This window comes from Xiphophorus maculatus, chromosome 3 (assembly GCF_002775205.1).
Source record: "Xiphophorus maculatus strain JP 163 A chromosome 3, X_maculatus-5.0-male, whole genome shotgun sequence".
Lineage (NCBI taxonomy): Eukaryota > Metazoa > Chordata > Actinopteri > Cyprinodontiformes > Poeciliidae > Xiphophorus > Xiphophorus maculatus.
In genome coordinates this window covers 31,918,860-31,945,888 of record NC_036445.1, presented here as the reverse complement: position 1 = coordinate 31,945,888, position 27,029 = coordinate 31,918,860, and the positions used below count along the sequence as shown (strand labels likewise).

The following is a 27,029-nucleotide window of genomic DNA, read 5'->3' as shown; positions in this document are numbered from 1 at the left end:
AGGATAACTTATCAAGCTACCACTGTTGCGTTCCAAAGTGTACAATTCAGTGCGATGCAACTCTACTTTGAGTTTCTTTTAATTCCCTAAGTATGATGAGTTGAGGAAAAAGTGGATTGCCGACATTCAACGGGATCATTTTGTGATTATGAATCACACTGAGGTCTGTAGCCGTCATTTTGTGCCAGCTAAAATGAGGGACCCATCAAACCCACAAGAACGACATCAGTTGCTAAAAAGAGCTGTTTTTGTTCATTTTGAATAGAATAATATCTGTCTTCCAGTCCCTCACCCTGGTGTTTAAGAATGGTGACAGACTCTAGATTCTCCAAAGGATGGACAGGAGGAGGAAATGGAAGTTGTACATCCTGACCTTGACTAGTGCTCGTCATCTGCAGCAGATTGCTTCACTCCAGAGCCAGATGGAGGACATGGACATCAATAACAAGTTTGGTTTTGGAAAGGTTTGCTGCCTTTTGTATATTCGAGTAAGTCAAAGTCCAAAAGGAGTCGGACAGATTATTCGACAAACTTTAGTGAATAGAAAGGATGAACGAAGCTATGTTAGCTTTCTGTGAAAAGCCTCCATATTTGTATTCTTTGTCTAACCTTTTCTTCTCATGGGATATGTATTCCACTCCATTAAAGGACCACATATAGTCCATTTTTGAATCTGATTCTAACTATGAAATGCTAACTAAATCTATGAAATAACAATTACAACTCAAATAGTTACTGATTTTAAATTATAATATCCCAAATAATCAGTCATAAACAAATCCTGGTTAAACAGTTTATCTAAAGTACACTGCTCAAAAAAATAAAGGGAACACTCAAATAACACATCCTAGATCTGAATGAAAGAAAAATTCTCATTGAATACTTTGTTCTGTACAAAGTTCCATTTGCACAACAGCAGGTGAAATTGATTGTCAATCAGTGTTGCTTCCTAAGTGGACAGTTTGATTTCACAGAAGTTTGATTTACTTGGAGTTATATTGTGTTGTTTAAGTGTTCCCTTTATTTTTTTTAGGAGTATATATAGCAGCTGGAAGCACCACAATCTGCCAAACAGTTCCAACTGTCGTTCGGACAGCACACAATCTCACCAGTCTGTCACGGCCTGGAAACAGTTCTTCAATTCTTCCCAGCTTCCAGCTCTGCCTCGGAGTCTTGTCCTCTCCAATGAGCACTACATCCCCCACCTGCAGTTTGGACAACATTGGAGTGTCACAGTGATGCGTTGACCTTAAGTCCAACAAGTATTACTTCCTCCATCAATTTCAGAAGTTGGTCATGAGTCTTTGCCTGTTCCGCCATCTCCGTGTCATCTCTTCCTTGGTTGCTGTTGGATGGTTTGTGTCAGCTGAGAACACTATTAGAAGCAAGCTAGTGAGTCTTTGGCCCACTAAGAAGTGAGCAGGTGTCAGACTGTGGCTCGTCCACATCATTGTGCACGTATGTTAGAGGTCTGGAATTTATTATGGCCTCTGCTTCAGTGAGAGTAGTCTACATTTCTTCTAAACTTAGTTTTGCTCTGCCGAGTACCTTTCGTAGGAATACCTTTACTGACCTAACGAATTTCTCCCAGAATCCTCCCCACCATGATGCTCATTCAGCAATGAACCTCCAGGTGAAGAAGTTTTGCAGCTGTGGAGCTTACACAAACATCTTCTTTTTAGAAGCAGCAGAATTTTTTTGTGGACAGATCTGAAATCAGCTCTAAGTGCACTGCTCTGGTTACATCAGGTAAACAGTGCAACACATGATTTTTTCATTGAGCCTTGTTTCTTTACATAAAGCGGCCCTGCAAAGTGACCTCAAATGGTGGGGATTCTGTTATTCTATTTTTTGGCAGTGGTGCTGTAGTCTGTTGTCCCGCCTTAGCGTTGAATTTCTTACAAAATGTGCTTCTTGGCACAACTTTCTTGACCACTTGGCATGCTCTGACAATCCAGTATCTTTCTCTAGTTTACACTAAGGTGTCTTTTAAAGCTACATGCATCATTTTCTCATGGCCACACTGCATCAACATTTCTGTGTATCTGTGCTGACCAGGTAAAATACATGGGTGTCTTTCTCTGTATGAAAGATCGGATTGTTGCAGCCTTCCTCCAACAGAAAGCAGCTCATTCTCATCTAGAAATGGTGTCAGTTCTTGGATTTTAGAGTCGGTGTTGAGGCAGTTATCTTACTTCAGCATGTCAATTTCTGACTTGAAACATTGAATCTTAGTCACTTTTATCCAGTGTTTTTCTGCCTTTTCCAACTCTTCTGTTGTCAGCTCACCACTGATTTTTTTTTTTTCACTTGAGCGGACATTTGTGATAAGACACCTTATCCAGGCTGTCACTCTGAGCACTGTTCTTAATTTGCTGTATTTCTCCAGATATAACACTGGTTTTAAGAATTCTGCATCTTGATTGACCAGGTGTACTGCAACCTGGTATTTGGATCTCATTTTAGAACTCACCTCATCTTCTTGAACAGGTTCCTGAATGTTTTCTGACTGATTAGGTAATGTTAGGGTTGCAAGGTCCATTCCACCATAGTGCGCCCTGCATCTGATCCTGGACAGACAACCCTCTGGTGGGAAGATCAGCTGGATTGATTCTCCCTTGGCAATGCGACCATCCTGTGGATCAGTTAGAGACTGGATTTCTGTAACTCTGTTGGACACAAACTGCTTCCAGCTGCCAGCAGAGCTTTGGATCCAATACAGCACTATCATAGAGTCTGTCCATAAATTTAGCTGATTTTGGTCTAGGTGAAGAGCTTTCATGAGCGTGCTCCCAAACCTGGCAGCTATTACAGCTCCCATTAGCTGCAGCTGTGGCAGTGTCATCCTTTTAAGTGGAGCCATCCTGGATGCCACCAGACTCATTGTCACTTCCCCTTCCTTAGTTTTTCTTTGCAGATAGGCAACTGCACTGTAGGCTCGTTCACTTGAGTCACAAAACACATGTAGTAACTTTACATCCTGACTGTTCAGTTGTTGCATGTCCATTTTGGGATTGCCAGCTGGTGCAGTTGAGGGAGCTCTGAACACCACTGCTGACACTTCTTTGTCAAGTCAGGTGGCAGTTCTTCATCCCTCTTTACTGCTTTTTCCCACATTTCTTGAAACTGAATCTTAATTCTGATGGTGAAAGGAGTCAAGAAGCCTAATGGATCAAAGATGCGAGCAGATGACTGCAGGACACTTCCTTTTGTGTTCGTTTTCTCTTTCAGAATGTCTAGCAATCCTCTGAGGTGGAACACAAAATCACCCGTTACTGGTCCCCACTAAGCCCAGAACCTTTAGCACTGATCCACATGTGTGTAGTGCAATTCATTGAATTTCCTTGTCATATTTCTTTGAGCTCAGCCGAGTTCATTATCCATTTACATAGCTCAATTTCATCAGCAGACATAGTGTTCTTTGTTGTGGTAGTCACTGTGAAGGCCTCTTTCAACTCACTTTAACTTAAAATTAAGTCATAGAGAGATGAGTTGATGGTTTCTACCGCTTCTGGTTCTTCTCACTGGTATTGTCTCAGATGTTTCCTTATAGTAGCTGCTAGTAAGAATGGGCTTGATGAAGCTCCCAACACCACTCTTGTCATTCTGAGCACAAGCAAATGTTCATCTGTGTAGGTGGTCCTGAGAACCACAGAAATTTATCTGATAGCAATATTTGCAGAAATGCTCTTTTAATGTTAGCAATATGATGTAGCCTGAACTTGAGCAGAACATTCATCAGGTCTGTGTTTAGATTAGGGCTTGTTATGCGAGAGTCATTCATGGATGAGCTTTCATCTTCATGAGAAGAAGCATCAAACAAAACCCTTAGCGTTGTTGCCCTGTCTTCTCATCACTGCATGATGAGGCAGATAGTGTGTCACACTGCTTGCCACAATTTCTTCTCTTGGCATCTCCTCAGCCACTCCTTCCTTTAAGTAGTTCTCCACTACTTCATGGTATCTGTTGTACAGCACAACATCTTTTTTTAGTTATCTTTTCAAACTCATCAGTCTTTTGCAATGTGGTAGTTGTCTTGGAGGGGGAGGAGTAAGTTTGTTGCCATGGGAACTCCACTTTGTAATGTCCATCCTTAAAAATGGAAGTTTCCTCAAACCGTTGCAATACTTCCAGATCTTCTGGGCTCTGTGGCTTCTCATTTGTGATTCCCAGGGACTCAAGTTCCCAGAATGCATGGAGCTGTCTTCATTGTTGGGTGTCTTCATGCAAATTGAATTGAATATGCATGCATGTTTTTTCTGACAAATTGGACATTACTACTGGGCCTAGGATCGCCCAACCAAAGCACTCTCAAGAGCTACCAAACTCTCTGTAAGTCCCTCTATACGGCCTGTTAGTATTTGTCAGTGATATGTATATATATATATAAACTTGTCTCACTTTCAAAGAGCTTGGTTACTGTGAATATCAGTCTCGTATTGCCTCCAAACTTCTTGCCATAAGCTGACATCTCCGTTGAATTTGTCAACTATTGGTTGAGGCATTACTGTAGCATTACTGTGCTGTGTGGAGTTTGTGTTGATCTCATTCACTTGCACCTGTGTGGGCTCTATACTCACAATTTCCAACGTGCTTATCAATCGCTTTGCACATTTGTTCATACTGATTATGCTGTCGTTATACTCCTCTGCGAGTTCCCCCTCCCCCTCCACTTCGTCCAGTGGAGTGTGCTCCTCAATAGGGCAGTTCAGTCCCCCTTTGCCATTAGCACAGTCACCTTTTCCTGCACACATCCGACGTCTGGGTTGTCCTTTAATAATTCACTATCAATCTGATTCAGTAGTTGCATAGTGGAACTCTGTATTGTCTAGTGCTTTCTCCTTGTTCTTTCAATATGCTGTTCTCCACTGTCCTGTCGCCCCATGCCGCTTTCATGTTCGTCAGCCATAGCTCCTGCGTCCATTTTTTTGGCACCAAAAAATTTTGTATATTCAGCTAATTCAAAAACGAAAAGGAGTCAGGTGGATTGTTCAGTTTGAGACAAATTGGCAAGCTGTCAATTTTGCTGTAACCAATTTTGATAATTTCTTCATTGATTCCTCCCATCAAACAGGGTGTAGCTGACAATCTTAAGAGACCTATCGTCATCTCTGAACTCAGTGAGGCAGTCAACTCCCTGCAGGGGAGCAACGGTCCAGGCTCTGAGGAGTATGCTTGAGAGTTTAGTAGAACATTTTGGGACAAGCTTTCTCCACTACTTTTAGAGGGATACAATGAATCTTTGACCTCTGTGTACCTACCTCAGACTCTTAATGAGGCAGTTATTATTTTACTTACAAATTTGGTTTGGAAACTCTATTCTGACCCCGATACCTCAAATAATATTAAATCTGACTATTTTTCAATCAATCAGTCAATCAATCAATCAATCAATCAAGTTTATTTGTATAGCACATTTCAGCAACAAGGTAGTCCAAAGTAAGTGCTGTACATCATAAAAACACACACACACACACAAAAGAAAACACAAAGAACAATTGTCAATTGCCATGGTTACAGATCAGGATGTTGATTAATTTTTCATCCATGATGTTTCAAAAGCAACTCTAAAAGCCCAGATTTGTTCCTTTAATTGGGGGTTTTAGTCCAAATTAAAGGAGGTCTGTGTTTTGGCTGTTTTACAATTTTCTGGAAGTTTGTCTCAATGACTCAACATGTCAGGGCTGCCCATTAATCCATTATAATTTGCTTTAACAGTTGAACTCCTCATAATTGTGCTCAGATCTATTTTTTGTATTAACGTTTATAGATTTCTATTCTGGCTGTTCTTACCACTGTAGATTTGGTCAGCTGTTAGGCTATAAGATTCAGCAAGAGTGAATTGTTCCTGGTTAATGCTTTAGCTAACAGTTGCCCATTGCACATGTTACCATTTAGGGTCATAAATCAGAGCTTTACCTACTTAGAAATCCAGGTTACACGTGAGTACAAGGATCTTTTCAAAGCTAGCTTTTCCTGTTTATTGTTGCATGTTAGGGAAGACTAAAGTTGTCGAAACAAAGTTTTTGATTGTGGTGAAAGGGTATGGCCAGTCCTCAAAGTTTGACATCTCACTATGAAACTTGGAAATTTTATATCTCCTAAATGGAAACTCATTGAGACACAAAACCTTCTGAGATTGATCTCCATCTGATCCCCTACTCAGTGGTTAAATTATGAGATCATAAGCCTTGCCATAGACAACAGGAAGTATAATGTTTTACTTTGAAAAGACCCTATCTGACCCCTGTGACCTAATCAAAATGACACCATGTTCAGTGATGCTTAGCTGCTTTCTGTGACTCAATGGTCAGTCAATTTTTCAACAAACTGAAATCAAACCTGGACCATGTAGCTCAGTTAGCCTCAAAAAGGTTTTTAATAAACAAGTATGCGCATGGAAAACTGGAGATATAAAGAAACGCAAAAGAAATTGCAGGAAAGCAGAGAGGAAATGGAGGAAAAATAAATTGACAATTGACTACCAAACAATGCGCAAACAACTTAAAATATACAACTCTGCTGGCTGAAATTCAAGAAATGAATATTTTTCCAAAACAATTAACAGTCACAAAAATAATCCCAGTTATGTTTTTCACCATTGATAATCTGATTAGTCCTAACTTTACTGCTTATTCACAGACTCCAACTGACTTTCTTTGTGAACAGTTTTTCAAATCACTTCAGAGGAAATACCAAGTCAATTAGAGCCAGTGACGTGCGGTGAGGTTCATAGCTGGTGAGGCACTGACGTCATCAGAATCAGATTTGCAAATAGATGCATAGATTGACAGCAGTTTACAGGTTATGTTTCACTTCTGCATCCTTACACATACAAACTGTAGCTCACAAAACACACATTTCCTTAAAAAACAAAACAAAATAAATGTTATTACTGTCTTACCTGCTTCGATTGAAAGTCCACTTGAGAAAACTTTTTTAGTGTTGTAATGTAGTCATCCATGTCGAAAGTCGGGATAAGCGAGAGGAAAAAAATCACTATCTCTATTATAATCTATCGCTGCACTTGACTTGCTTCCCGAATCGTTTAGCCTAGCTCGCTGTCACTTACTCGGCAGTTGAGGAGTGAACAAGACGAACGTCTGGGATCTTGAGCGCCCCCTGCCATGAGGCAAGAGAACTGCCTGCCTCACCTCGAACCTGTTCTCTGCCGTTTATAATCGCTCATTACACGAAACACGTTACACAAACACAGTTGGTGACAAAAAGCACTGTACATTATATACATAAGCTAAATTATTGGAAATAAGTTCACATATTAAATTTGTTTAAACCATTTTATTGACGCCGTACAGCAACATGCTCTCTCCGCTTAGCAGCCAGCGCAGAGCCAGGGGTTGCGCAATCCAAGGTGAGGCAGAGCTCGCTGCTGCCTCACCGGCATCGCTTCCAAGCATTTGAATGGGAAAATAAGAAAATTCAGCGATTTTGAACAAATAAAAATCGAAATTGGTGAAGCTACATGAAAAATAAATATTTTTAGTACAAACCACCGGATGAATATAACAATTTAAATTACTTTATGATTATATATTTTCTTTCTTTCCATGATGGCAGGTGAGGCACTGCCTCACCTGCCTCCCCTGACCGCACGTCACTGATTAGAGCTAGCATTTTATCTGAGTAAAATACCGTTTTTAAATCTACTGAATGTTTGTTTTTACCTCTGGAAACACTGGACAACTATCCTGTGGTTGGTGCAGAGATGCTCTGTAAAGTTTTTTCTCAAGTCAAACCAACCACCTGCCCATTGGACCCAATTCCATCATTACTTTTTTATTCACTTTATAGATTTTTTTTAGTATGAAATTTTAGATATTGTAAATTGCTCTTTTCAGATGGGTGTCTTCCCCACTCCCTTTAAAATGTCAGAGGGAAAGCCCCTTCTGAAGAACAGAAATCTGGATCCTAATGTTTTAGAACTTACCATTTTTAAGCAACATTTTAAAAATGCTTCTTTTTATTCAATGAAGTAATTTTTTAAATGACACTGGTATTTTAGAAAAGTACCAATTTTGCGCTGATCTGTAAGGGCTGTTCGATGCTGCTTGCAGCTTTATTGGTTTTGTCTATCATTTGACTATTTTGAAGAAAAAAATATGATTCTATTAATCTCCTTGTGGATTAATAAAAATATTTAGAATTCAGAATTTCTACAGATACCATTTTTTCTCCAGTTCTTTAGCTTATTATAAATGTTGAAAATTGACCTGATCATGCAAATCAGATTAACCATATCACATCTGCAGACAGAAGGAACTACATAATTAAATTGTAATAACTGATTATGCAGTTTTATAGTCCTTAGAATGATTTTCTGTGTGTTTAGCAAATAACTCTTGGTAATGGTACTGCAGTACAATGGCCTATTCAGAGAAAAGGGCTGATGTAATGGAAATGTAGAGTGGAGTAGGTATAAGTGGGAACTCATACTCCCTTTTCACTCCTGCCTTTCCAACAGTAACGGCCTACCTTCAAAGCAGTAGACATTAAGACCATCAAGTGCTACTAAGTGAGATCAGCAACAAGCTATTGTGGCACAGCTTAACAACCAGATGGATATTTCTGATGCTCCGAGAGACAGTGTTGATGTGTATAGCATACAACATTTGCCAGATAGTAGTAGACTCTGAAGGTTTTTATGCTAGTCATATACTGTTTTTCACAACAATTCTCGTTTAGACAGACAGATAGAAACTTTATTAATCCCCTGGGGATTTCCCTCAGGGAAATTGTAGCACCCATATGTCAAATACTTAAATTAACAGGGTTTTTTTGTTTTGTTTTTTAAAATCCATTAACAGCCCTATCCTATAGTTAATCTGTTTCTGTTTCAGACTTGTCCCCATCTTGTTTTTCCAGGCTCTAGCGAGAAATTGAAGAGTTTAATTGCAGAAATGGTCAGAAATGTAAAGCCAGGTGGTAATACTTGTGGAATAATTAATATAAACCTGGCTGTTTGTTGATGTTTTATCCAAAGTCAAAGTCATAACAGAATGTGAGTGGAACGGGCAGCTGGCTGTCTCTGGACCAAGCGAAGTGTGCAGCAGGAGAGGCTGCAAGCGGCACCGCATAATGGGACCTGATCAGAAGCTTAGGTCACTGCCATCTCAAATCCAGTCATTGCACTGCAGACATCAGCCTTAACTCACCTCAGATTAGAGGCTGGAAGCATGGCTGTAATTTGCTCTGACACCTCAAAGCAGAACCTCAGTTGTAGCATTTCAATTAGCTATCTTCTCTGGCTCACACATATCTCAGCACTAGTGTGTGCACCCTGGCCCTGAGGGCCCCACCAGGCATGAGTTTGCCCTGCTTTTCAGACATATGGCTTCTGACAGCTTGGCTGGAATATTTTTTGTGCTGTTACATCATTTTTATGGGATTTCCATCCAAATAAGTTAGTGCACCAAGGAATATATAAGAATACCAACAGCATTCACTGCCATCTATATACATCAGATTTTCAGTTGGTACTGATATAGGACTAATATATAGCTAATATAGGACTTTTGCTTAGAGTGAAATGTCTTATTGCTTTATTGTTTGCAGCTCACCCTGTGTGTTGCTGTTTTGCTACACAGAACAGCTTTTAAACCCAATCTGTTCTAAGTATTCTGATCTGAACCATGCTTAATAAAAGTCTTATGCATTCAAAGTGAAGCCATTAATGATGAACTGAACATGCTTTTAAGCTCTTCTGTCATTATTTGTGCAACAGTGATTCAGCCACTTATTACTCTGCTTCCATCAGACATGCACCTGCCTTTGCCTTTTCCTGTGAACATGTCAACCAGACGAGCTTGGCTGTTTTATAACATGAAATCAGACCAATGCTTAGGTTCTTGTGAATAGAATGCATGGCACCTTTTTACACCTGGTTCACTCTAATGGTTTTCAACATAACTATGTTAACTAGCTTAATTATTTTTTTTCCTGGGACTGTGATCAGTTAATGGGAGCAAAATAATCTCTCCTGCTATTTCCTCATGGAACCATATCTGTTGACGTTCTAGTCAGTAAAAGTTTTTTTTTTTTTTAAGTATTTTAATAAGGATTTGCTGTAATCCAATTTAGCTGTGTTGATGAATTTTTTCCCCCTTTATCACTCTTACACATGTCAGTATTACTACTCAGGAAACAGGAGATGGGACTGAGAAACTGGTTCTGTTAAAATTCCAGGGTTCCATCAATGTAGAAATTTCCATAGGTGACACTATTTCAAATCACTAAATGGTTAGATTGAGTTCCAAACGCCAGTAATTTAGAGGTCAATAAGTTATGCTTGTTTATAAGTTAGAGTTATAAGTTATGCTTGTTCAATTGTTCGGCCTTCACAGAGAAGCTGTCATTTGAAGATCAATGAAATTGGATGCAATGATGCATCACACTACCAGTTTAGGGTAGTGACATGCTTATTTTGTATGAGTGTGATCACTTATTTACCAAAATTTCAAAGTTCTAAGCACCTGTGCCTTCAGTCATTTGTTCAGTCTGTTTTTGCCAAAACAACAGCACTTATGCCTTGTTTCCACTGAGCAGTACAGCATGGGTCTGTGCATAAAATAGTACACTATTTTATGTACTATTTGTACATAAAATAGTATACACAAATAGTACACTATTTTATGGTCCAGCTTATTAAGGTGAGCATTTCCACTGCCAGTTGAACTCCAACTGGCAGGCGAGGTCAAACCCAAACGCCTAACGTGGCGCCATTATAGTGCAATGACAAACGTGAGGAACTATTGTTTATTTCTGTCTCCTAATTAACAGGACTTATTTAACGCCAGTAGCTCCAACCTAACCCTACTGTACTATGGACCAACAACCGAAGGGGGCCCAAGTAGGTCAATTGCTTTTACAATAGCAACAGACAAAATAGCAATCCACAGTGACCCATGCCATAATGCTCAGTGGAAACGAGGCATAAAAGTTTTATCTGACCAAGGTATATAGTTCCAGCTAAAGCCTCAGTAGTGTTGACCACCTTGTCACCTCATATTTATACTCCAGGGGAACAGCAGTTTGTAGAGAGTGACAAATTTCATAAAATAGTTTCAATAAAAATGTTTTGGTAATATATTTTACAGCTACTGTGAGGGGGACAACACTTTTGAATTAAAAATTGTTAAAAGCTCTTATTTTCACCATGTAATATTTCCTTGCTTTGAGTACACAAACTCTGATTAAAAATTGGACTTATGAAACTAGCTTGTTTTTGTTTTGTTGAATTGAGATACTTCCTCTTACCAAATGAAGGGGGCTTCATGTGGATGTTTCAAATTGTTTGTTATGCTACTTAATCCCTTTGACCTTTGTTTAGGTCTGGTTTTGTCAGATAGTCAAGTTAAATATCAATAACGGTTTATCACGACTTAGAAATGAGGGACGTTAAAGGCTTCCTTTCCACCCAATGATGTCGGAAAACTGATGTTCCTTATCCTTTACTGATCCTTAATGATTTTTCAAAATTTAATCTCATAAAGAAAAAAAAGACAATTAAGGCAGATTTAATTTCAGTAAATATATATACATATAATCTGAATGCCAAATAATCAGCAATAATTTCATTAACATATATTATTCTAACTCCATTTTGTCATATTAAGCAAACCATTCATATTCAAAAAAAGACTTTTCTGCGGGTTACAACTACAGACACGCTGCACTCTTGGATACTCCTACTTTTGTCCAGGTTTTGCATACAAATGCAGACATTGACTGCAAGTCAATCACTGGCTCAGTGGGGGTGAGACAGACAGCTGCTGACAATAATGGGCTGTCTGTTTGTAGTGAAGAGGATTGCTGGGCTCTGACCTCCATTTAGATGCCCGGAGAGAGAGATAAAGCTCTGTGATAAGGACTCACCTTAAGCCCAGCGAGGTCACAGGCCTTCTGTCAGTCAAAGCATACATCTCAATCCCCCACACCACATGTGTCTAGTTGTGTGTGGTCTCTGAGCTCTAGGTGCTGTGTGAATCGGCAGCTACTCTTCACTGTTGGACTTTTGTTTAAATTCTTTTTTATTCTGTTTCTGTTTTGTAACATTTAACAAAACAGTAACAGCCCAACCATGTCTCTGGCTCTAGACAAGTACTTCTCAAATAGTGGGAAGCACCCCCACAGAGGGGTATGGCAAAGTGTCAGGGGGAGCGAGAGAAGCAGGACTTTATAATTGTCTTTATTCATGCTTAATTGATAAACAAGCCTTCGGTCACTAGGTGGCAGTAGTGTTCAAACTAATCAACAGGCTGCCTGTTCAAGATTAGAAGTATCTACAGAGCACTTGTAAACAGAGCAGAGGGGGGGGAAACAAAAATGGAGCTAAGGATACAAGCACAGATGTTTTGAAATATGGCTACAGTCATAGAGGAGTACAGAGCCCTCTAGAGGACATGGGAAAAAAATTTCTCTTGCGTTACATCGCAAAACCTTTGTGTTCCCTTGCAATATGCTTTCTGCAATATTTGCTGGTCTATTTTGTATACAGTCACAATGTCAATTTAAAATTTCAAATATATACACATATAAAGAGCCTCAGTGCTTATGCTTAACTGTTTGGTGAAAAAACTGATTGAAAATTGATTTATTCACTGCATGTTTATGTCTGTGTAAGGTTGAGATGGAACTGCACATGGAAAACATCTCTATAAATTATTCAGACTAAAAACAGAACAGAAACACAATCAAAACTGTCAGATGACTTATTACCCGGCGATAATAATACAGAAATAGTCCAAATAGTTTGGATGTTTTTTTTTTTTTCCTACTTATGGAAAGTTTGTGTCTATATCATAGGTTTGTGTTGCATTTCTATCCTACAGAAAAAGATATTAAAAAAGATATAAAACTTCAGATATTTCACAATGAGATATTAACATACATGGAAAACTCTCACGAAAGCCTTCTAGGCTTACAGTATTCAATTAATCCGCATTAACTGATCAGTACATTATTGCGATAGAAAGCAAAATCTTTTGCAAGGTAACGCAAAAGAAAAAAAAAATTTCACATGTCCCCAAGGAGGCTCCATAGAGGAGTGATGGAGAAGTTTGACAGTGACAAGAAGTATGGCAGCAGAGGTAAATAAAGGAAGTATGACGGAATTTTATGGCCAGGCTAAGAGATTTTTATTTTCAAATACAGTCATAATACTGCGGAGAACCAAGTTGAATAGTTTAAATATTGGCAGAATAAAGACGCAATATTGCCGGAAGAAAGTCGTTAAATTAAAAGCTCTGATAAAATTATATGTAACGTGACCCGCTCAGCAAATCTGGTTCTTTCTGTTAGATAAAAAGTTGGTTAAACAATCGTTTTAAAGTCCTGCTTTAAAGGGCCTGAAAATTTGCTTCTGATGTGCTAAAACATTTCATATTTACTCACTTTTTAAACCACTACCAACTATAACCTTTACAAGATTCTCAGTATTCCAGAATTTAGGTGATATGGTGAAAAGTTATCATAAAATTACGACTTTATTCTGATTCACTTAATAAACTGATTTTGGAAATTATTTTGAGACTTAGAACAACAAAACAGCAGTTTTGATAAAAAAGGTCATACAATGCTGGAGCCAGTAGATTGTACAGATAAATGATCAAATATGAACAGATTCTCAGTAGTATTTCAATTCTGGGGAGGGAAGGGCAGTAGAGGGGCGTGAAAAAAATTATAATCCCTGGGTCGGGCATGACAGAAAATAATTGAGAAACATTGCACTAGACTCAGAAAACCTCTGCACTTTAGCTTTAGAAAATATCAGTCATGTTAGTTAGGTAAGCAAAGACACAAAATCAGCATGACTAGTAAAGGACTGCCGTTATGTGTTGTTGGCCATGGCTGAGACCTCGTCTCATGTACATTTTGTTTTCTCTACTTTTAATTGCCTCTGCTTATAAAATACTTGGAGAATATAGTCGGGTCAAATGAGACCAAAATGGAACTATTTGGAGGCCATAGTATTCATAACATTTGGAGAACCAAAAGTACTGCGTATTACCTATATGTGGTTAATTTAACATTATCAGTTGCCATTGGCAGTGGCTCAGGAGGTTTGGGGTTTATCCTGTAATTGGTGGGTTGCCAATTTGAACCCTGCTCCATCCATCTCAGTCACTTTTTTTTTGGTGTCCTTGGTCAAGACACTACATAATCAGCCTTTATTGTACAGAAGCACAATAAAATTTGTTTCATACAGCCCATTCGATTTGTAGTGTAAAGTACTTCGGAATCCTCAGACTTGCACAATATAAGTACAGGCCATTTGCCAAAACTATCAGTGTAATAAAACAGTTTTTCTGCTGTCTTTCAAGTTTAGGTATGGATTTGTTGACACCTTGGTTTCTTTGCATATTCTCCCTGCCGTTTTGGTTCTGATTTTATTATGTGATCTTATTATTATGTGTTCTAGATCCAACACTCCAGAAACAAGCAGATGAAGGAAATGTTCCCAGAAGGCTTTGGGATCCACCATGCTGGCATGCTGCGGTCTGACCGTAGCCTCATGGAGAACTCGTTCTCTAAAGGCCACCTGAAAGTTTTGATCTGCACTGCCACTTTAGCCTGGGGAGTGAACCTGCCAGCCCATGCAGTTATCATTAAGGTTCTTTCTTTTTATTTATTTTTTGTCACTGATCTGTCAAGATAATTCTAATCTGTTGCTTGTTTGTATACCCTCAGAACTAGCCTGGATGAAACTGGAATTTTAGGCTACTGAATACCCTAAGCTGCTTTTCTTTTTATTCCTCATGAATTACATTTCTGTACAGAAATGTTAAATTGTACAGTGAACTAAATAATTAAAGGACTTAAACTGGTTCCATAGGTTTAATATGTAAATCTAGTCTAGTCTCAGGTTCATTTATACACTTTAGGACAACTTCACTTCTTCGTGTCTAACAGGGAACTCAAATCTACGATGCAAAGCGTGGTGCCTTTGTGGACCTGGGAATTTTGGATGTCATGCAGATTTTTGGCCGAGCGGGTCGACCTCAGTTTGACAAGTACGGAGAGGGCACCATCATCACCACCCATGACAAGCTGAGTCATTACCTCACCCTGCTCACCCAGCAAAATCCCATCGAGAGTCAGTTCCTGGGCAGCCTAGCTGACAACCTGAATGCAGAGGTTAGTCTGCAGACAAATCATCAGTTAAAGAATCATTGTATCTGTACCTTCAGCAAAGAAAATCAGTAGTGCACAGAACAGACTTTTTCAGAACACCTCTGCTGTATTCAGCAAAGTTTTAGCAAGGTGTCAGTAAGTTTCATCATATTTTTTATGTTGGAGAGTACTCACAGATAAGACAACAGCATAACAATACACCTTAATCTGCAATAAAATATCCACTACTCTTTGTCACATTCAGCTCAGGTGAAAAGTTTACACACATTAATAAAAAGTATGGATATTTTCTTAATTTTGTGAATAATGGGTGAACAATATTGTGTTTTCAGGGTGGAATTATCATACAACATACATTTTTTATGAATTTCAAAAACTACTATTTGGTTAATTACCACTTAGCAAGACCAGAGTCAGGCAAGATTATTTGTTGACTCTTTTAGGTTGAATTGATAGTTTTCTCAAGTGCTTTTCTGTCAGACTTGCTGTTTCCTCATAGTGAGTAGTCCATTTTTATGGCATTGACATCAAGATAAGTTATTTCAGAAGTCTTATTTAGTCAAAAGCAATTTTTGTTGCATCTGAAAACTGTTTTGTTGGAACTTAGGAACCATCAGTGATAACAAATGCAATGGACTGAAAACTATTGCAACACCAGCATTACTACAACGTGAAGTCAGTTTTACATAAGTGGATTGAGCAGATGCCAATCAAGAAGGAAGCATCTGCTCCAAAATGTGCAACTTCATTCTGAGCTGCATAAAGTGGATGTAAAGACACAGAGCAGGCACTTTTAAATTCAGCAGACCCCTAGTGGTTCCAAGAAATCCATTTTTGTTTACATGTGTTTTTTTATGCCAAATGTTTATCTAGAAATAGTAGGATGGTAATAAATAACACCTTGTATACAGAGACAAGACTCTCTGTATACAAGGTATGTGTATGTTTAGCGAAGATGCTTGTGTGAATGGCCTTTGGGGCCAAAAGTTTTGAAGCACTTTAAAGGCCTCACTTATAATCAGTTACAACCGTTGTGTCTCCTGCTTCACTTTGGCAAAGCAAACTCCTGCGTTCTGGCCTATCATTACAAACTTGGATGCAGTTAGGTGGTTTGCTGGATAATAACAACAAACATGCATCCTTCCAGGATGTGAAATGGGCAAATCATGTTAACATCAAGCTTCTAATGGCCCTCACCTGAGCCTCACTGACTCAATCTGTGTTTAAAAATGTAACTGTTTATAAAAGCTCTTATCAATTCTGCCAGGACAAGCAGAAACATTCACAAGGTGTGTTGGGCTTTAATTTGTTAAGAGACATCTAGTCAAATATTAGTGCTTGTGTGTTAGAGCTATTTTTCTGGACCGATGTTAATAGCTAGACTGTTTCAAAACCAAAACAAAAAGATAGCAAAAATATCATTCTTCTAATCTTATGTCCTAAAACTTTTTCTGCCAGATTGTATATTTTCCTGACACATTTTAGTCTACATAAGGAGGAATTGCATTACCTTTACATGTATAAAAGTGTATCATTCGCATTTTTCATTTTCACATTATTATTACGTTCATTACTGTTCCTATGAATTTGATGTCAGTGATATAGTATCTGTTGTTGTGTGGTGCAATTACAGATATGCATTTCCTGTAGTTCTTGACAAGGTTTGCACACACTGCAGCAGGGATTTTGGACCACACAGATTTTATCCACATCATTCAGGTTTTGTGGCTGTTGCTAGAGGAAACGTGGAGTTTCAGCTCCCTCCACAGATTCACTATTGGGTTCAGATCTGGAGACTGGGTAGCCTACTCCAGGACCTTGAGATGTTTATTACAGAGCCACTCCTTAGTCGCCCTGGCTGTGTGTTTCGGGTCATTGTCATGCTAGAAGCCTCAACCATCACCCATCATCATCTCCTTTACTGGAGAAGGACGGAAGTTGTTTGTTAAGATCACTTGATGCAGTGCCCCATCCATCGTCCCCTCAACATGGTGCAGTCATCCCTTTTAATGGAAGCATCCCTAAAGAATGACGTGTCCACCTCCCTGCTTCATGTCTGGGATGGTGTTCTTGGGGTTGTACTCATTCTTCTACTTCCCCTAAAAATGGCAAGTGGAGTTTAGACCAGAAAGCTTTATATTTTTCTCTTCAGACCTTACGAGCTTCTCTCATTTCTCTTCTGGACCTTCCTAATGGTCACTGATAAGCTTCAGATGGGCCTGGACATGTGCTGGCTTGAGCAGAGGACATTAGGTGCACGTTCAAGACAGAATGTTAATCCATGGCAACTATGGTAACCTTTCAGATTGTGGACTCAGCTCTTTTCAGGTCATTAACCAGATCTGGCTGTGTAGTTCAGGCGTGATTCCTCACCTACCTCGTGACCATTGATACCCCATGAGGTGAGATCTTCCAGCTTCTCACCAAGCTGCTTGGCTATTTTACTGTAGCCCATCCCTATGGAAGCATATTGCTATCACGGAGGAAAATACAGTTTCGAGCGCTATCACGTTATATCGTCATGGTTATATTGTACATACATGATAATTATATTGTACAAATGTAATTATTATTGTGTAAACATAACTATATTGTATAAACATGGTGGTTATAGTGTCCAAACTTGATGCTTATCTCGTATAAACGTGATTATTTCATGTCCAGGAGGTGGCGGTAGTGTGCTTTTCGTGTAGGCATAAAGAAGGCCAGTAAAGTGGTTAACAGGAGTTGGTCAAGTTTTCCTATGCTTGGTCTAAAACATGGAGAGATACTGATGCTGCTTTGCATTGTGGTTGAAACCATTAATAGTATGCACACTCTGAGCAGGATAATAAACAGAATGGGACTGGACAGAAGGAAACGTTAGTCTGATCCTCTAAATGTGGCAGCGTTCCTAACTGACCATCTGGAACGAAGCTGAACTTTGATTCCGATTGCAGCTTCTGATTTGGGAAATGGCTAAAGGGCGATTAAACCTAATTTTCACTACCTTGAGCGTCTTTTATCTATTCTACTTGTTATTGCGCAGTAGCCAGCCCCACCCCAAATCTCACAACTCTAGGTCTGACTACTGACCAGCTCTCCGTCTAACAGGTCCGGAAAATCTCTAAAACCCTCGAGTCTTACTCTAAGACAGGTTCAGGGGAGACAATCTATTCAAACTGGTGTCGAGAGAAACTTATCTAGCCTTTAACTACCTTCACATCCAAGAGTTATTTCCTTTTTGGTTAATGAAGCAATCAGCTGAGCAGCCCTGCAACCGCATAACTCCAGAAACCACTCTTGTTAATGGTAGCTGTCTCTCTATCAACAATGAGCACTTGCAACAGACTAGACAATTTTAATAGCTCAACATAAACCCTAAGGTGATTATTTTATAAACGCTAAAGAAACGTCTGAAGCTACCACATTTCTAGAATCAAGCACATGGGCTTCACATTCATTAGAAGAACCAGTCTCAGTAATTGACTCGATTAATTTGGCTGTCCACAAATCTTATTAGAATTTTAACGAATCTTTATTTAGCAAGCTTTAGCAAGGGCAAATTACAACAGATTTGATTAATTAGGATTACAGATTTAGCATAAAAATATTAAAATCACGTTCACTATTTCCTATCACCTTTCCCTATACTGTGTAACTGAGCAAAGCTTTAGGATGTACTTCAACTCATACCCAGATGGTGGATGATCTCGGCAACAGAAGGTTTTGATGTCCTTGGCTAGAGTCTTGTCTTTGTATGGCAAAATCCTCTTCTGAATAGAAGCAAAGTAGAACTGGTTGTTGTCCTCCGATGACTCAGTTCTTCATCACTGTGATCTTTGTTCATTCACCATGTCTGTTGCAGCAGCCTTGAGATCCTTGGGTTGAGCTCAAAGCGGCAGTCGAATCAGGAACCAGGGTTGAGGACTGATAGGTCTTGTCCCCCTTCTAGCAGTGCAGCATCTTCACCTCCCCATGGTTCCAGGGTGCGATCCTCTGCTGATCTTCTGTCTGCATCTTCATATTGGCTTGACTTCAGTACTAGAGGCTAAGAACAACTTGTTCCTCTTTTCGTGGGTCAAGCCACGAAAAGAGGCTTGACCCACCATAGCTCTAGAGTCTATCTATCTGGAGATAGGCTCCAGAGCTATCTCAACTCTGCTCCTACTAGAACACTTCTACAGTAGTCGACCTAAAGTTTTAATTTTCTCAGTTTTTTGTTAAAAAAACCATGGGGTCTTTTTAACAAAAACAACCCATTGTTTTTTTAACAAAAAAACTGAGAAAATTAAAACTTTAGGTCGACTACTGTAGCATGCCCCGGTGTTCAAAGAAGGAATTGGCACTCTAAAAAATATTAAAGCACAGATAATATTGGAAGACAACGCAAAACCCAAATTTCACAAGGCACATCCTGTACCATGCTGTACGGCCCAAAGTCGAAGCAGAGCTGCAACGCTTGGAAGAGCAAGGAATGCTCACCGAAGTGGAATGGTCAGACTGGGCTACACAAATAGTGTCAGTGAGCAAGAAGACAGGTGGCAGTGTGAGAATCTGTGGTGCTGGTAAGGTTTCAGTGAACCCAGTATTCTGCGTAAATCAGTATCCACTTCCGCGGGTAGAAAATATATTCACAGCAGTGGAAGGTGCAAGCACTTTTCAAAAATCGACCTTGCCAAACTTATCTACAGATGGAAGTAGAAGAGACAGCCAAGAAATATCTAGTTATAAATACTCACAAAGGCCTATTCCAGTACAACCGACTGGTATTTGGTATCGTCGTTGTTCCAGCAGTATGGTAACATGCCATGGGTCAGGTTCTGCAGGGCATTCCAGACACACAATGTTTTCTGGATGACATTATCGTCACAGGTGTCCATGAGGAAACCTATTTAGCTAACCTAGTAGCAGTCCTGGCCAGGATAGAAAAGTATGGACTGAGAGCAAACAAAAACAAATGTGAGTTCTTCAAAGATGCCATTGAGTATTGTGGACATCAGATTGACAGGCATGGTCTCCACAAAACCAACAACAAAGTTGAAGCAGCCTTGAATGCACCAGAGCCTAAAAATGTTACTGAGCTACTTGGGCTTACTGTCACAAGTTTCTACCAAACCTGTCAATAATTCTGCACCCGCTACATATGCTACTGCAACACAATGTCAAATGGAACTTCACAAAAGACTGTGAAGAGACATTTAATAGTGTTAATCATCTCAATGCATTAGAGGAGATGTTAACACACTTTGACCCAAATCTTCCCCTTCGTCTTCCAAGTGATGAGTCTCCATAGGGTATCTTACAAAATGCCTGATGGAGTGGAATGACCAATCGCTTTTGCTTCAAGGTCCCTAAATGCAGCCGTGCATTACTATGCGCAGATAGACAGAGAAGCACTAAAGTCTGGTGTGGGGAGTAAAGAAGTTCAATCAATATTTATACGGAATACACTTCACCCAGGTCACAGACCACCCTCCACCTGTGCCCATCTTTAACCCTCAGAAAGGTCTTCCTACCATGGCTGCAGCACGGTTACAGCAATGGGCTTTAATTGGCTCACACACCTACAACATTGAATTTAAAGGGACAAAACTCAGGGGCACCGTATCCACCTAATTCCTAGCCCCCGTGAGGTTTTGCGCGATTTATGGGCGCAACTTCCTGCACAAACTGGAACCGCCAATTGTTTACATGTTAGCAACTCGCTAACCGGCTTTCGTCGGATGTTTTAGGCTATAAAATATGTGGGTACATGTTGGGTTTAAATTACCTGAACACAGACACAAAGAAGAGACAAGAGTCAGAACTTAAGTTTTACCTGCAGGGAGAACACAGCTGAAACCCAGTAACAGATTTCGGCCTATGCTCTGAAGCTTCAACTGAGCCTTATCCTGCTTTTATTAGAATTAGGAACACCCTAGTTACATGACAGTGTGCAGCCCTGAAGGGAGGGGGAGCAGAAAACAGCTGCACACTCACATGAACACAACTCATTCATACAATCTTCAAAAGCATATTTCATAAGATAAGAGTATAGGTTTGCAGTTCCTCTGGGCAATCAACTCCGGAATGTCTCCTTCTTGGTATCCTCCTTTTTCACTCCTCAGCAGGCCTCTTCCAGAGTTTCTGCAAACACTTCAAAACACTCAAAGCACATCATTAAAATGTAAATGCAAAGGTAAATAAAATGGATGATACTATAAAATAAAGGTAAAGCAAATAAATGACAATTAACTATAGAATCCTTCCAACAGAACACCAGCTATCTCAGCTTAAATGTGGTAATATTGTTTTACCGCTACCTACAGCAATTGCAGGTAGGGATGGCGACTTGAAGAAATGGCCGCAAATAACCCGCATTAGCATATGTAGCTACTTCACTGACTCAGTTGCTTCGGATGCAGATGCGGGTTTTCTTCCGTTTTCTTTTTGTCCACACAATGAAATGATCAGACATAAAGCATTTGGGTTCTCTCAAAGTTTAGAATTTTTAGCCAAATTCTTTTTGTTTCCTCATCTGTCAGTAGGCGATGAAAACTACTGCTTTTGTTTTGGGAGCACGTTCAAAACACACTTGCTGCAGCCACAAACTAAACTTGGTCTGATTAAACTTGGCCACGAACAGCACAACAGTTACCTGAGCTCCGCAAGTGCATCTTACGACACTTTCCAGTGGCAAGTTGCTCTCTTTAACAGGTTAATGTGTGATTCGGTTCGGTTCTAGTCCAGTGGGGAGATTATCCGTACTACCGTCTGAAGCGCGGCAGCAGAGGTCTTTTCTTCATTGATTTGCGGCGACATTATGCAACGGAGAACCTCGAGGTTCTGGTTCTGATGGACTAAATAAACCCGCATAATTTATTTTGTCTTATAAAAAATTATTGCTGGCCCAAATATGATAAAGACTCAGATCATGAACTTTATTTCTTACATTCAAACAAAAAATCTAATTTACATCACACCAAGCTAATATTATGTAGTTCTGTTGTTTTACACTGTCAGCACAAAGCTGGTCAGAAGTCTGACCAGCTTCTCTGCTTTTCTCTTCTTTATTACTGCCCATTCTTCAGAGAAACGAGCTGCTAGCAGCTCTGCTAACTCACGGTCATTCCGTTACAAAACTTAACGATCATGTTCCTGTCACTCCCTGTGACTAAACTCACAATTACAACCTCTATACTGAGCAACTCTCTGATAGCAGATGGTGTGTCCGTAAATAAGTTTTACTAAATATTGTATTATAAGAGATGTAACTTGTATCATGAATATAGATTAGCAAAAAATCCTATAAATTACAGTGAAATACTGATACTTCTGGTGGGCGCCGGAAGTAAGACCCATAATAGTTTCTACAGTAAACCTCCCAGGAATAAGGTGGATTACTGGGTTTCAGATGATGTAGAACCGATGTCACTTACTGCAGATGGAGGGCAGTAAGTAAATGCAGCCCATTTATTTCTGTTGACCCAGCATCAAAATGCCTAAAGTCTGTGTCCTGTACAGTTATTCCAACCTTTCTAATAGTGAGAAAGATAAACCTTATTTAAACCGAAGGTAGTCGGTCACATCCAGCTGCTGCAGCGCGCGAGGTAACGTGCAGAGGTTCCAGCAGTGTGGCTGGTCCGGCTTTAAATGCATAAACTATAAACCTATCTTCTATAAACATATCTTTTAGGAATTTATGAATAAATCTGCTCTGCCAGTGAAACGCTCAGAGCAATAGAGACGCTTTCGATCTGACTTTAAAAAAAAATAAAAAATTGCGTTTTTTGTTGTTTTTTTTTAGCCTGGTGGCGGGGCTAGTAAAGCATGGCAGGCCGCCAGGCCTGTAATACACTGGGGGAAACCCAGCAGGAGAGCTAAGCTCATAGAAATAACATGGGTTAGTTCGTTGTTAGTGATAGCATTGTTATCTTAGACTAATTACTTGAAATTGCACAACTCACTAATGCTTCTTTTGATCCTAAATGCTTGACCCAACCTAAAACTAAATGATTGCATTCTCCAGGGTTTGTCATACTTTCTTCTTGCTCATATGAGGTCTCCAGCTCCAGATATTTAGTTATGTGGATCGCCTCGACCATAGAAATCCACTTCCGGACCTCCATCTGAATTTCATGCATCAACCGGGTCACGTGTCTGAAACCGGGTTAGTCCGGATTGGACAACACACCTCCGATGTCATCACCCTCAGCACAGGCTCCCCTCAGGGCTGCGTCCTGAGCCCTCTGCTGTTCACTCTGATGACACACGACTGCGTCCCCAGGTTCGCCACCAACCACATCGTGAAGTTCGCGGACAACACAACGGTGGTGGGCCTCATCAGAGACGACAACGACCTGGACTACAGAGAGGAGGTGGAGCAGCTGGTGGACTGGTGCAGAGACAACAGCCTGATCCTGAACGTTGACAAGACGAAGGAGATGATCGTCGACTTCAGGAAGAATCGGCCCAGCCACGCTCCACTGCTCATCAACAGCTCGGCTGTGGAGGTGGTCAGCAGCACCAAATTCCTGGGGGTGCACATCACTAAGGACCTCACCTGGACTGTGAACACCACATCTCTGGTCAAGAGGGCACAGAAACGTTTGTATTTCCTGCGGAGGATGAGAAGAGCACACCTGCCCCCGCCCATCCTCAAGACGTTCTACAGAAGCACCATAGAGAGCATTCTGACCAGCTGCCTCTCTGTGTGGTGTGGAGGCTGCAGCGCCTCCGACTGGAAGAACGTGAGGAGAGTGGTGCGGACAGCAGAGAGGATCATCGGGGCCCCCCTTCCCTCCATTCAGGACATTTCATCCCAGCGCTGCGTGTCCCGAGGCCGAAACATCATCAGTGACCCCTCACACCCCCACCATGGACTGTTCTCCCTGCTGCCCTCTGGAAAGAGGTTCCGCAGCATCAGGTGCAGGTCCACCAGGTTCCGAAACAGCTTTTTCCCACTTGCCATCAGACTGCTGAACTCTTAACTGGACTGCACTTAAAATCTGGTCTCCACTTTGTACCTTGCACATGTACAGAGCTAAATAACTTCTATTTTACTGTCAGTCCTGCACTTTATATTTTATATTTACATTTATAGTCATATTTTATACTGTATTTTATTTTATTCTGGAGTAACCTCACAACATTGAAAGCTCAAAACACTGTCCTGAGCCGTATGCAACGAAATTTCGTTCTGTATACACCCTGTGCATGTAAAATGATAATAAAGTCAGTCTAAGTCTAAGTCTAAACCCAGCAATGGGGGTGGGGGGCATTAGGACAATTCCTAGGGGCCCTGACTGACAGGGGGCCCCCCACATTTTTTTTTAATTAATTTATTTTTTTTGTTCATAGAAATTAAAAAAATTGGGGCCCTGTCAATTACAAAGTTAATCATATTGTGTTTTCTAAAATTAATTTTAGCAGTAAAAATCAAATGTCACCACCACCCTGGATCTGCCTGAAATGGTTCGTTCCTTCTTGGAGGCTTAACGGTGACGGTGTTCAGCAGCAGTCAGTAGAAGACAAGATCGACTGTGGCAGTTACTATGCTGCTAAGAAAAATAATAATGTTAGGTTTAAAAAAAAAATAGAGATGGTGTCAATTTATAGCCCAGTTCTCTGAGAGGTGGGTAGACTGTGAGATTATCAACCATTTAGCACGGTTAGATTAGCTACAGACTACTGTTTGCCTCCATTTCACTAGCATTCAATGAATGAAGGAAAAAATGACCAACATATTCATATATGTAACTTGTCCCTGTGCCTTTTACCACACTTAACAGATGAGTCAGTCAGCAGCAGCTCTAACCCCCGTCCCTCCTGACCTGCCCTCTCCTAAGTGAAATTAAAGCTGCAGTATGTAACCATTATGAAATTTTTTTTTTTACATATTTTTAAAACTGTCATTATGTTGTGACAGTATGGCATGAGAGATAATCTGTGAAAAATCTCTTTCCTTTGCTTTCTCCCAGTGTTATCTAGAAATAACCAATCAGAGGCAAGAGGCGGGTTTTATGTCATTATGGTTTTGATGTCAATCACAATCTCATGTGGCTGCTTCCTCCCCTTGCTCTGTGCTATGTTGTAACTAGGGATAAGTTTTGTAACAATAAGTTGTTTCTCCACCGTAAGCATATTTAGCGATAAGTGAATGAGGTTGATTGACAGTACTAAGACTGCTCTCCTGGTTCTGATTGGTTGTTTTTGGTCAGAACGGCACATTTCTTTAGACAGCAGTAGCAGCTCAGGGAGGAGTGGAGGAGATTGATTGTTTTCACAGATTATCTGTCTCATAGCAAACTGTCACAACATGGCTTTCACAAATATGGAGAAAACATATTTTTATTAAATTTATATACTGCAGCTTGAATAAAATGCAACTATATAGCATTTTTTGAGGAGTCTGGATTGGTTCATGTAGATTTTGCACATTGTCTATGACTGTTGCTCGTGTTGAGAGACATTTCAGTAAGCTAAAAGTAATAGAAAAAATTTAAGCTACCTACTTGCAATACTGTATGCAGAGTGTTGCATGTAAAAAGACTAAAGAAATTATAACAGGCAGGAGGGACCCCAATTTAATTTTTGTCGTGGGGCCCAAGATTCCTGGTGGTGCCCTGATGGCAGTGTAGTAGTCTTATGGCACAAGGAAGCTGTTATGGAATCTAGTTGTTCTACTTTTGAAGCTGCTGAACCTTTTCACATAGGACAGCAGGGAGAACAAACCATGGTGAAGGTGGAAGGGATCTTTTATAATCGCCCGAACCCTGGACAGGCAGCGCCTGTGAGCGGTGTCAAGGATGGAAGGAAGCTCAGTCCCGATGATTTTCTCAGCTGTCCTCACCACTCCCTCCACACGTTGCCAGTCAGAGGTATTAGATGCTCCAAACCAGACAGAGATACTGCTGGTCAGTATATTCTCTACTGTCCCTCTATAGAAAGTCGTGAGGATGGGTGTGCTCTTCTCATCCGACGTAAAAAGTGCAAACGTTGCTGAGCTTTCTTCACCAGGCCAGAGGTTTGGAGGGACCAGGTCAAAGTGTCAGTGACCTGTATCCCCAGGAATTTGATGTCCCTGACCTATTCCACTACGACATCGTTGATGACAGCCCTGACAATTGCTGACTGTGTGTTCTACAACTTTGTATTTTTGTGTGTTTTTATGATGTAAAGCACTTTGAACTGCTTTGTTGTTGAAATGTGCTACACAAATAAACTTGATCAATTGATTTATTGATTGATTCATAAAGAAAAACTAGTAGGCCTGTAAGAGCCGGGATTCTTACTGGTTGATAGCGTATCAAATTAATTACTAAGGTACTCCATCAAGAGTACAGATGATAATTATTATAGTCTTCTAAATACATTGCAAGTGGAAAAACCTGCAAAATTGGCAGTATATCAAATAATTGTTCCCCCTTGGTGATAAAGTAACAATTTGCCATTTTGTAGTAAAATGTGTTGCTCACATTATAGTGCAACTGTTGCATTGTCTGTTGAAGTTAACAATGCAACCTCATGGAATCTACATGGAATAACAATAAAAGGAATTGAATGTTTATGACTGCGTTTTCATTAACCATCCAGAGGATGGCGACAGAGACCACTGAAAATGACAGAGGGGATGTGAGTCTATGATTTTCCTCTTTCCTGCAGATCGCTCTGGGAACTGTGACCAATGTGGAGGAGGCTGTGAAGTGGCTCAGTTACACATATCTGTATGTCCGAATGAGGGCCAACCCACTGGTGTACGGCATCAACCACAAAACCTTTCAGGTTGGTGAAGCCTTTGTTGCTCCTCTTGGCAAAGGCCTCCCAGGATTATTTATTACTTTTAATGTACAGAAGATGAAGCCGGCAGCAGAAACATATTTTTGTCAGTTTGAACAGCTCCCTGCTAGCGTTTAGGT

At 40.2% G+C, this 27,029-nt stretch overlaps 1 protein-coding gene across 3 annotated transcripts in view; it reads left to right on the top strand.

The window, feature by feature from the left end:
• Positions 1-27,029, top strand: part of ascc3 (activating signal cointegrator 1 complex subunit 3) — a 251,362-nt gene that overhangs the window by 153,834 nt on the left and 70,499 nt on the right. For all 3 annotated transcript variants that reach the window (XM_023330521.1, XM_023330523.1, XM_023330522.1), the window contains exons 15-17: positions 14,438-14,629; positions 14,929-15,153; positions 26,776-26,895. In XM_023330521.1, coding sequence (XP_023186289.1) covers positions 14,438-14,629; positions 14,929-15,153; positions 26,776-26,895 — 537 coding nt within the window. The remainder of the gene's footprint in view (positions 1-14,437; positions 14,630-14,928; positions 15,154-26,775; positions 26,896-27,029) is intronic.